This window comes from Opisthocomus hoazin, chromosome 2 (genome assembly GCF_030867145.1).
Source record: "Opisthocomus hoazin isolate bOpiHoa1 chromosome 2, bOpiHoa1.hap1, whole genome shotgun sequence".
NCBI lineage: Eukaryota > Metazoa > Chordata > Aves > Opisthocomiformes > Opisthocomidae > Opisthocomus > Opisthocomus hoazin.
Window position 1 is genome coordinate 105,350,263 of NC_134415.1, and position 12,726 is coordinate 105,362,988.

At 36.2% G+C, this 12,726-nt stretch overlaps 1 protein-coding gene across 3 annotated transcripts in view; it reads right to left on the reverse strand.

Moving 5' to 3' along the window:
• The window catches only part of MCPH1 (microcephalin 1), a 132,730-nt gene that overhangs the window by 88,447 nt on the left and 31,557 nt on the right, over positions 1-12,726 (reverse strand). For all 3 annotated transcript variants that reach the window (XM_075414706.1, XM_075414708.1, XM_075414707.1), the window contains 2 exons: positions 3,830-3,867; positions 527-689 (listed from right to left, as the gene is read on the reverse strand). In XM_075414706.1, coding sequence (XP_075270821.1) covers positions 527-689; positions 3,830-3,867 — 201 coding nt within the window. The remainder of the gene's footprint in view (positions 1-526; positions 690-3,829; positions 3,868-12,726) is intronic.

A 12,726-nucleotide genomic window follows, 5' to 3' on the forward strand; every position in this document is an offset into this window, starting at 1 on the left:
CATCTACAAATAGCTTTCCTTAATTTCTTTTTTTTTTTTCTATTTCAAAGTTTTCCCACTACGCAGCAAAATATCTAACAATTCCCCTTCATTTTTACCGTTGCTGAAGACAATACATGTTTTGGAACACAGTAGAAATACATTAAATCAGTATATGAAAAATTCAATCTGAATAATGTGACTTGGCTAATGTTGAGCAGAAATGGTTTGTTTAGACTTCAATCTGTCCAAAAATAATGCATGCAACATGAGTTTCTCATCCATAAGATAAGACTTCAGGCATTTCTAAAATACATACTGAGGTACAATACAGGAATACTTTGGTTAGGTGAAGTACTGAAAGAGTAAGTCATGGTAACAGAGCTTCACACAAATTTCCATTTCCTCTAATCGAGCTAACTCTAGGTAAGCCTGAATATCTGAACATTGCACCACTGTACATAGCATGGACACCAACATTGTTATATGGTTGACATTTCAGCTATACAAAATAAGTTTAATTTAGTCTGTAGTAAATATTTCTTACCCATTCATAAGAAACAATCCAACATCCACGAGCAATTCCCAGCATAACATTCAAGGTACGACGAGGATTCCCTGTAACTACATGACTTGTTGTTTCACACACGACATCTGAGAACAAAAAGTCTCCAAGTTTATTTACCAACTGAATTACTGTCTCTTGTTTCCTAAAAAGAAAAAAAGGAAAAAAAAATCTATCCAATGTTGAATGGATATGCAGAATTATAAAAGCATATACAATTATAAAAGCATATACACACAACACAAATTAATTCAAACTCACCTCATTTCTTTCCTCACTAATCATTTCTTATCCTTTTCTCACTCAGCCTCTACCCATTTTCTAGCCCTAAATTGATTCGCCTTCCCATAGAGTCCAAACAGACCCTTTTCTGTCATCACACAATCATATCTACTCACACATCAAAGCTCTTTTCTCCCCTACATCTATCTTGTCTGTTTAAATACAAGCTTTTGAGCCAGGAATTATCTAACATACTGTTTGTGTACAATGCCTAGTACAACAGAGCCTCATTCTTGGTTGCTTTTGTAGCACTATCAAAAAAGTATTACCAGGAAATGTAAACATTTAGACACAGCACTCTTAAGAGGTTTTCATTAGGAAGCACCAGATTTTCAGCATCTGAATAAAATGCTGTGTCTAAATTTAGAGAGAAGTCCTAAACTTCTAGCTTTCTACCTATACATCTGAGCCAATGTTTCAATTAAAAATTCACTTATTCTTAAAAACAGTTATAACTAAATATAAAATCCAGAATGGCCACCTATAACTGGAATTCTAATTTGAGTTCTCCGCATAGCTACACTGAAGCACACGAATATACAATCGTGAAAACTGCGAGATCTTGATATCACTAGAGAAAAGCTGTTGCATGAGAACAATTTACTGTTCTTATTAATTATTGTTATCATAAATCATTGTTAAAAATGATCATTAAAGATCTGGAAATGAAAGCCCAGTTCCAGTGCCCTATCTGCTCCCCTTGGTTGACTTGGAAATGTCCACAGCACGCTACACAAGATAAAACAATTAAGCACAACCTTGAACACAATCACATCTATCACAGTGGTCATCCTCGCAGGTAAAACATTTACGTTAATCACTGACATAATGCAAGCACACTCAGAACTTCTCCAGAAGCCTCTGGGATTAGGGATTACTTTCATTCTCACTACATTTCACTCCACAGAAAGTAACTCAGTTAAAGCTCCCCATATACCCGCTGCTAAAGCAGACACTACTTAGAGGAACTACCAAAACCTGCAAAAAATTCTTCACAGAGAATACAACAATCTATTTTTTCAAGAAGTTTCAAACAAATGAATAGTAACAGCAAACAGTGTAACAAATTAAATTCACGCTTAAGACAAAAGGTGATATTGTATGTGGAGACACTTGAAAAGTAATAATTCAAAAAAATCAAACCACTGACTTAAGTGCCTCACTCCACACGCTAGTTATGGTGAATACTGGCCTTGGCTATATTGCCTTGAATGTTACTGGAATATTTACTATTACCTTTCCATTTGATGAGTTTTAACTTGATATAGCCTACAAGAGAACATTTTTGCAACATTGCAACACATGGGGGCTGGCCCTGCCTGGACTGCATGCTGGGGGGATGCATTTCCATGCTCTTATCTGAAGCTTTTCTTCTTTCTTGTGTCTACACAAAATTCCTTACAATGAGAGGGATAAATCCTGTTGTCTAAGAATTGAATCTAAGATATCTTATAAATTACAGTGAAAACTCACTAGTTTATACTTCAGTCAGCTGCAAAAACCGCCAGATGCAAATGTACAGCAAAATTTCACTGAATTTGGGATTCAGAAAACCAGTCAGCTGCTGGCAGTGAATCAGCGAGCAGCATTTAATATAATCTCAAAACGCCATGCCATAAGGCCACTGAACTCATGATCTTTAAATTTAAATTCTAATGAAGCACTTTTGAGCCTGTAGCTACTGGCTAGTAGAATTGGCTTTTGGTCATTGGGTTGTACACTTTGGAGGACTGTTTTCTGTTCTTCAGTTCTTTCAGAAACAGTCCCTTTCCCTTCACCCATTTACAGGTTGATGAACACCTACAGCTGTAGATAGCCAAAAGCACAATCTTAATGAAGAAGTTCTGAAGAAAAGCAATTGTTATCACCAGACATTTTTATTTAATGAAATAGTAATTGGATAGTGGGAAAAATCAACATACAAGCAATTTGAAAGAAATAATATATTAATGAACTCTTTCAACTAAAGAACTTCTTTCCCAGCTCTGCCAGGACTTGTTCTCTTCTTTTAGGCAGATCACAGCCTCTGTTTTCCACTACTTGTTCGTGCACTGTAGCTATCATCTCTGCCTCCCCCATAGTGATCCTGTATTGCATGACTTGCAGAGTGCATTCTACAGTCTTGGTGTTACTTGCACCCAGTCACATTGAATAGAAGAAAAATATTAATTCCATTTTATGTTTCTGACATATATTAGTGTACTTCTTAATAGCTATTGACAACCATTCACAAAGAACTTCTAAAAGGATAGCCACTAAGTGCTGTTTCTGAGTATTTATATCTATGTAACTGTCAAGATTTAATTACTTCAAACCTGGAACAGATTTGTGGGTAGTAGAAATATCTTGAGTTTTGAAAAAGAATTCAAAAAACTGTAAGCAAGTGCAGTATAAAATACGGAATTGTGTTTCTGTTGGATATTCTTTATGCTATAAGACTTCTACGAGAACGATAAGAGCATGCCAGAAAATTATTAACTCTCCCCAAAATATGCAGTGGCAGCTGCTTCTAATGTTTTGAAACTAAGTGGCTAAAAAGCCTACAACTGATATTTCTTCAGCAACAATTTATATGAAAGAAAACATTTTGCACTGATGTTTCAGATTATGGCATTTCAAACAGAAATCATTAAAACGTATGGGGGAAAAAGCTAAGTCTTAGGCTGAAAGTCTGAACCATTTACTACATAAAATTCCTTTTTATGTTTCCTTCAGAAAAAATCAAAACTTACTTAAGATTTTAGTTTCACTGCGCTGAAGCTCTGTTGGGCTCACCTATGGAACTACTACTCCAGTCTGCACCATAGCAACACATACACACACACTGTAGATAGCAATGACATATACATGTATGTACGTGCTTCGAGCTACAATACAGAATGAAATAAAGTACTTTAACATACGGCCCAAAGATAGATTTCATTTTGTGTAGGCGTAAAAAGATTATTAACATTCAAGTTTAAACAGTGTACTGACTAAAGAGACAAAATGTTTAATACTTACTCAGAAGACATACTCGTCATAACTAGTGTCCTTGTTGGCTAGAGATGTGAAAGAGACAAGAAAACATGAAAAATCTGAAAAATTTTCCCCTTTGAAAAAAAGATTAAATTAGAAACTGAGCCATTAAAAGGACTAAACTACTTCATAATTACAGTATCAGCTGGGGAAGAGGCTGTACTAATTAACATATATACTAGAAATATTAAACTTTGAGGACAAGGAGGGAAGGAAACACCTTCATCACATGTGGTATCAAAGCATCTAATATAGCAGAAGACAGGAATGTAAGTTCTCATTAGTAAAAACAAAAAGCAAAAGATTTCCAGTCTGGGATGCCACAGAAAAAAAGGATAGTATTTGTCTTCTCCCTTTTCCTTCTGATCAGGTGAAAAGGAAAAGGCAGCTTATGGGGACAATCTTTTTAGTAGAGACAACAGTGACAGGACGAGGGATAATGGTTTTAAACTAAAACAGGGTAGGTTTAGGCTAGATATAAGAAAGAAATTCTTTACAATGAGGGTGGTGAAACACTGGAACGAGTTGCCCAGAGAGGTAGTGGAGGCCCCATCCCTGGAAACATTCAAGACCAGGTTGGACAGGGCTCTGAGCAACCTGATCTAGTTAGCGGTGTCCCTGCTCGCTGTGGGGGAGTTGGACTAGATGACCTCTAGGGGTCCCTTCCAACCCCAAACTTTCTATGATTTCTATGATTTCCATGATTTCTTACCTTCAACAAAGAAAACCCGTAGTTTAAGATTTAACATGATTCCAGTTTGTTCCAAAAGAAAGGCAGAAACTGGCTGAGATGCCGCAGAATCAAGTGTATTGATTGTAAAGTATGATTTTAATAATTTTGTTTTGATTTTGATAGTGTAGCTTTTTTTTTTTCTTTTTGGCACAACTTTAGTATTTGAAGTCCAGGTTTTTAAGTAAACATTCTTTCACTCTTAATATGCCACACAAGGTATACTCAAACAGTACAGCAATCCTTAAACCAGCAATTCTGAGACACCTTAAAAAGCAACCCCCTTCCCCTGCAATTCCCTCCATAGCTTATGTGCAAAGTAGGAGTGTTTGCCCCATACAGACTTTAAATTAGTATTATACAAGTATTCTTTGGTCATCAGCAAAGACAACGAAAGCCTCCAGCACACATAAAGGTAGGACAGAACATGAATTTTAGCAGTATCAGAGAAAGACATAACTGAACATAACATGGTAATCAAAAAATATTTGTAAGAACATGTTTTGAAAATCTTAGCTAAGAATCACTTCTAGCTAGATGAACATGCTCAAGGATGTATACATAAACATTTTAGTTTTGTAGAAAATGTAGATCAACTGACTTTTATACAACGATTTCAAACAATTCCTAATTTTCAAAATCAATATATGATTTTCCAATTATTTCTCTAGATAACTAGTGCTCCATAAGAAATAATCATTCCCATTTCTGCCCTTCCAATATATTACCACAACCAGGGGCAGTAAGCTCCCAAAGTCTCTGCTAAAATTCAGTTTCCTTTGAGTAATGTGTGGAGCTGAGACACAAAAATATTTTGAATTGGATTACAGCTGGTAACACAGGCCAAAAACAATTTAAGGGCAACTCATTTTACCCAGTAATAAATCACAGAACAGAAGAGAGAACATACTCTGATGCAACTCCATCCATCCTCTCTTACCAGTACAGAACTGTTCTCCATCAAGTGTTCATGCAGTTTGTCACATTTAAGAATGGGTTCCTTGAAATTATCTCTGTAAACTAACAGACTGTAGACTGTGTGCACCATGACTGTTCATAACATGAATAATCTTAGCATAAATAAAACAATTTAGATACCATTTACAAGCTAGATATTAAAGATACCAAAAGAAGTTGCCTTTTCAACATACACATAATAATTTCATTCTATGGTTGGATAAATTTGAAAAATATTAGTTCAGAAGCAACATAATGTAGCATATTCAATAATCTTTTAAATTCATGATAAACATGTACTCAGACATTATGTAAGCTATACAATACTTCAGAACTCAAAATATATACAATGTGAAAATGTAAAAATAATCAATAATAGAATTGAATAAAACTTCAAATGAGGAAAAGATGAAACTTTTAAATTGAAATATTTCTTTAAGAGAAATTCTATGTTAGTTTTTTTGAAATAAAAGTTTCCAAATTCTAACTTATCGCCAGTGATATTTACTGATGATGCCTTAGCCTACTGCTAGGCTGACAGTTGAAGAGAAGATAATATGCACTTATCTGTAATCAAAATTTGTTGTATTCTTAGCCAAAAGACTTTCAGCTGCATCACTTTCAACTCCAAATAAGCAGTCACATTTAATTGCTCCCGGAAGTCCCAAGACCTTCACAGCTTCAATTCCCCATTTGAGTTTTATACGTGAAGAGTTTGAGCAAAAACAATGTTAAAAATGCAGCAATACATATAAAATATATCTATCATAACATTAATATACTTAATATTAAAAAGTAGGTAATATAAACTCAAAATTTGAGTATATATACTCAGAAAGACATCTAGTAAGACATTGAGTAAAGGTTCTTGTGGCAGAAGGACTGCACTCTGTAGCACAGGTTAGGTCAGATGATTGAAATCAGACATGGGGCCACATTATACAATAGTGAGGACATACCTCACACTGTCTTAACATCCGTTGTTGGATTTGCATAAACTCCTGAAAATTAAAGGATCCTGGGATGTGACAGCCTGGGAAGGCACAAAACATGGCTTACAAGCAAGGTTTTACTCTTCTCTGTCCAATTCCTCTGGGCTGAAAACCTCATCTGTGTCAAATACGTATGCTTCAGCATTGTCATGATGTCTCCTTCAGTATCTGAAGCCAAGCCTCACTGCCATCAAAACGAAGCTCTTTGGCCAGAAGTCTGGAGTTACATCCAGGCAAAAGAATTGCACTAGGTTCTTGGGGCCCTTGTACAGTAACAGCTCCAAAGCCAGATCCCGATGTGCCTGTTCAGAATGTGCCGAAAAATACTCTTCCTCACAACTTTTTATAAATGAAAGGACATGGAAGTATTACTAATCAGACCACTACTTTTGCTAAACTTACGTTAAAAGAATGCATTACTACTAACCAAGGCCAGAGCAGCTTGAGATCTTACAGCTGCTTCTTCAGCTTCAGACCAGAATTGTTTGTTAACAGTTCCTTAATACCTTATCTATTGGGAAGTGAAAATACTGGATCCACACAAACTGGGAAACCTGCAGCCTGTCCTGACATTACCCTGGAAAGTCAGTTTTTGAACTGTGGCTTTTATGTTACAACACAAGCATACAAGATGATGCAGGGAGTATTCTGAGCAAATGTTCTGTTAGCACACTTCAAAGTGATTCAAAGAGTCAAGAATGCAGAAGGATGCACATAAAAGGTAGAAAATAGAATACATTTAATTTCTTCCAAACTTTTATTGCATTTTCATTCAGAACTGCATATTTTTGCAAGTTAGAGGTCATTTCCTAAGAAGACAACATTTTGTTTTATTGCTTCAATAAGACAAGCAGTCCTCTCTAATTACAGTTACCAAGCAGAAAAGTTAGCCAAACTATGTTTTAATTTTCAGATGTACATTTCTCAAGTTAATTGCTTTGCCCCCCCCTTGCTATGCAATGTTTCTTCTGTGTATGTGTTCTGTGTCTGTTTTATTTTACTTGTTGCTTTCATTGCAAAAAAAAAATTTCAGTTAGCATTTTCTTTTCTGATCAGTTAAAAGACATCTGGTGAGCATCATTATGAGTCCTAATGACAGTTGTAGCAGGATTATTATTAACAAAATACTAGACAAGGTGGTATTAAGTTAACTGGTCCTTTTATTTATCATTAATCTCTGGATTCTGAAGAGTTACGAACCTGTACTCTAAATCAGAACACACTTCTTTCTGAATTATTTTTTAGGTCTGGAATACAGGCTGCGTTATAAATGACATGCTTCAGCTTTCCTTTATATATCTCTTAGGAGCACAGCTGCATTAAGTATTTCTTTAGAGTATGCCAACAAGATTTTTCTAAGCCATCTGAAATATAAAACATGCATTTCAGTAGCTCAAAGGAAATAGTATTTGTAAATCTTCCCAGTACTTAAAAGACTACGTGATACTTCCTGTATGCTAACTGACCTACAGCACAAAAGAGGCATCCCACCTCAAAAGCTGTTCTTTCTTTCTTCTAAGTTTGAGCAGGTATTTCTTGGAGCTGAAGGGGGCAATAAGAGAAAAGTCCTGTTCTATACAACCTGCTTTTCAAGAAAGTGAACTCAAATTTTGTTTCCTTAAGAATGTCATGAGTTGTTTTTCATAAATGACAAATTAAAATGGGACACAAAATATGTTTCTCCAGGCTAGTTCTCAAGAATAAAGTGCATTCATGCTAAGAATTGACTTGATAGGAATAGGTGTACATTTGTGACTGGTTAAATTCCAGTCTAAGTATATTAGATCTCATTTTGTCTTTGGGTCAAGAACCCAGGCCTCAGATCTTTTTCAAGAAAGGATTTCAACCAGTAAGTACCACTTTTGAATTGCATATTGCTTAGTCCAAATGCTCCTCTTATGCCTTGAAGTTGACTGAAGTTCTGAAAGAAATAAGCTTCAGTGTACTCTCAAACTCAGACTTATGCTGTGATGGAGTACAAAAAAGACTTTCACCTTCAGGACTCAACAACATACTTACCCTGCATGGTTTGGCCAAGATACCAGGGACAAAGGACTTTTTGGGGGGCGGGAGGGAGGCAGGGGAAAGTAGTGCAAGCATGTGCAAATAATATGCTGTTTTGTAGTCTTCCAATCCCTTTTTTCTCTGGCTATTGCAGGTCCATCAGATGGTTCTGAAATTGGTTCAGAACTAGTATACTCACTCTTGATCTTTACAGCTGTACATTAGCCAAAAAAACAGAGCCATGTACAGCATGGGAATATTCAAGAATCAGGTTAATTCCACTCTGCTTTTATCTAGGAAAGTTGTAATGAAGATGCAAAACTTTAAGGCTGTTTTTAGAAAGAATCCATAAATTGTGCTACATTAATTTATTCTATTCAAGTAATTGTGGCTCATAGCTGAAAGTAATTGGTAATTGTAATGAATGATTACTATTCAGTAGTTTTAAACAGCAATTATTCAAAGCTGTAATTTACTTTCTGGCTGGCCTTTCTCCTCTTATCGGTCCTTTGTTACTGATATTTTTCCAGTTTCCTCTGGCTGCAAACTCAATTTTGACTGTAATTTCCTGACCAAATATAGTACCTCTGCTTTGATCCTAGAAAGATGTGAAAAAATGCGCCCATTCTAACTAAATCAGTACTACCATGGGGAAAGATGAAAAAACAAAGCAGGCTATAAGAAGACCTAAAAATAAGATGACATGACAGGTGCCTGGGCATCAGCTTTCCTTCACTGCCAAAGATGAGAAAAAAATGAGAAATACTGTAATCACAGACATAGGAACCCCTAGAGCTTTTGGTGGTAAGATTAAAGATGACGAATAGCCTCAGACTTTTCAGACTAGCAGTGCCATAGTTTACAACTTACTGACATTTTCAGTTTTCCACATGCAAACATAATAGCTAACAACTACATTAAAAAAAAAAAACCCAACAACCAACCAACCATGGGAGATACAAAACCTGTAGCAAGGGACTGCTTTCACAGCATTCTGCAACTTCAAAGGACAGGTGTATCTGTCTGTGATCATTAGGAAAACTAGAGACTGACTTTTTCTGGTAGGAAACCACCTTCCCAAATGATCTGTGAGAAAGTGAGGCCCTGCTAATTTTTTTTTCTGCTGAAATTTTAAGGCACATGAATTTCTCCTTCCACCCCCAGATTCACCAAGATTAATAAAAATAGTTTGTACCCTTCTGTGAATGATTTCAACAAAATCATGTTGAAATGACGTAGGAGTGAATCGGTTTCATCTGTTCAGACATTAAAGGCTGTTTATACCTTCATAATGATCCAATGAAGTAAACAATTTCTTCGGACAGCTGACTGCACAGGCTGTAGGGATGGAACAATTTTAAGAGGGAAAGAAGCATTTTGCATCACCCCAACTATTAAATACTGTGTTTGCACAATTATTAACACCATGAGGTTAATTTACATAGTTGAAGTCTTCTAGAGATTGCCAACTATGCAGCAATGAGTGGAATTTCAGGTGAAGATACTCCTGAACATGACTGCAGCCCAAAAAAGTCAAGCTTGGATTTACATTAGGTTTGTGTTCAGATACAAGACTGTAAACTTCAGTAAATACCCTGCTGACAAGATTGTAAGCCAGTTGTTAATGATAGTCAACAACCTGAGTCAAAGCTTTACAGCTCTCTAGACAATATGGTAGACAACCAAAGAATACTTATTTCAGGCTTTGAGGTGCAACAGCAATATTATGAAGGGTAGAGTAAGAATTAAAAAGCCCAACCACTTTTTTTTTATCTTTAGGATCTTGAAGAAATATGAATTAATCATATATGCACACAATTATTTAAAAAAATATTTTGTAGTGTGTACTTATGATCAACAGCCACAGTTTTCAGCATTTCTGATTCTTTATACTAGTAGGAAGTAGCACATCTATTAAGGAGTAATGTCATGCAATATTTTTTCCTGTTTAACTGATTGCACATTTATATTCTTGTTCCACACAGTCTCCTTTGTGAGCTCATAATTCCATTCTACAAAGATCACATCACTAATCCATAAAATGTTTAATGTATGAAAGAATGGTGGTATTTGTTAAATTATTAAAAAAAATTGTTAATAAAGACATGTCAAATGCTGATGAAATGGAGTTTAGGAAGTTTTTTGTTCAGATTGATTTTCAACAATTTTCAAGAGCTGTGAGGCTATCATTTAGAAAGAAGTTCCATCAACTAAAGGATTTCTGGCCTATAAAGTCACACCAGATATCAGCAGGTTTATGTAGGGCATTCATTTTTCCAAGAGTTAAATTTCCCCCCAAAAGAGGATCTAATCAGCAGTTGCTTTTCCTCCTGATGGTTTCTGATGCCAAGAGGGAAAACAGTTTTGGTTTTACATTGATTCTCTGCCAAACCAGCTGTAGTCCAGTGGATTATTTTGTTTTCTGGCATGATGGTTACGACCTCAGTGTTAAATCTAACAGTGCACCCCAAAACTAGAAGAATTGTGATTGACCAGTAACTAGAGTTACGTTGCAGCATACACACATATGTTCAGCAGCGAGGTATGTATGTCTCAAGCATGGACTGCATGCTCTCACTCCTTACACAATGTTTATGCGCTGTTCCCCTCATACTCTGAGCCAGAAAGAGTCGCATCTGTTTCTTGCACCTAAGCCTCCCTTCCACCATCAAATCCAAGAATGCCATAGATGTTCAGATAAAAGGATGGAGATGGTATAGATGTACTTCGAATAACTTGGGATTCTAGGATTTTATTCTTGGTGCTCATCGCGATCTACTGTTCACCATGGATAGCTCTCGAGCAATTTCCTACTTGTCTAAAAGTAATAAAAAATATGTTCTGACTTTATGTAAGACCTCATAAATAGTCTGTGGACCAAAAATCACCATACCTACCAATCTTCTGGGGAAAAAAAGAACCCAAACCAACCAAAAACCAGTGAAAATCTTATCTCTTGAATAAGGTTCTGAAAAAAAACTGGTATGTTAACCTGTTGACTGAAATTTAGTGACAATTTTCTGTAAAAACTTGGGTGAATTTAACTCCTGGATCTTAACTACTCTGCTGCTAAGATGATGAACTGCAAAGTCAACCACCTTCTGTATCACTCTCAGGGCACATTTCCAACATTCCAAAGAGCAACCCAAACAAGAGTGTGAACAGCAGCTGCAAGTGTCCCTGGGACAACGGGAAACACCCTAAACTTGAGTTGAGAGGAGGTTGTGCCTTTTGCCATAGAAAGGTATGGACTTGAAAACATTTTTTTCAAGTTAAGAAATAGACCATAGAACTTCAGTAGGTAGTCCAGAATATCTAGAACGAAACCTATCATAAAGAGAATGATTTCTAGGGACCCAAGGCCATGAATCTGCCCACTAGGTCCATCTACACAAGAGTTTCCTAGCAGGAATAGCAGCATCCCTAAGTGGTGACAACGAATCTGTTGCTATTAGGACATGGCTCAAAGCATGCGGTGTAAGGTGCAGCAGCAGATGCCAAGAGTATGGCTTCTGTTCTGGAAACCCTCAACTACATGTGGGAGAAGTGTAGGGTACAAATTTACTGGCTGGACAAAGTCCAGAACTAGAACTGCCTTGCAAAGGTTGAGTGAAAATACTCATGAGATTAAACACACAGCAGGACTTATAAAACTGTCTCAACCCATGGGATACACAGGCATCCTTTACACTGCTATCCCCTGAAAAGCCTGAGCATGACCAGTAAGTACTGTCACAAGCAGTATTTTGAGACTCTGCTTTTCAAATATGTACCAATACTTTTCAGTGATTTTAGCCATCTCATACTAGCCTTGCTGATACTTATTTTAGTTTTTCCTATACATGACTCTTATAGCATTCAGTATTTTTAAAATCTATTAGGCCAATACGAAGTTCTTAGATTTGTTCATCACTTGCCTTTACACCAAAAGAAAGAAAAGTATTTTATCAAATGAGTATCTGCGTATTCCATTTATACGAAACAAACACTAACACTACTTATTGATACATTTTGTTCTCAAATGCTAATATTATTACAAAACCAGGACATTTGGAACAAACAAATGACCACAGCTATATTTTGGATATAGAAATAGCATAAACTGCGTCTTCCCAGTAAAAATAAACTTTCTTATCAGATTTCAATGTCCCATTCAGTGGTATACTTCAGCCACTCCAAGGAAGCACATTTTTGCAGTG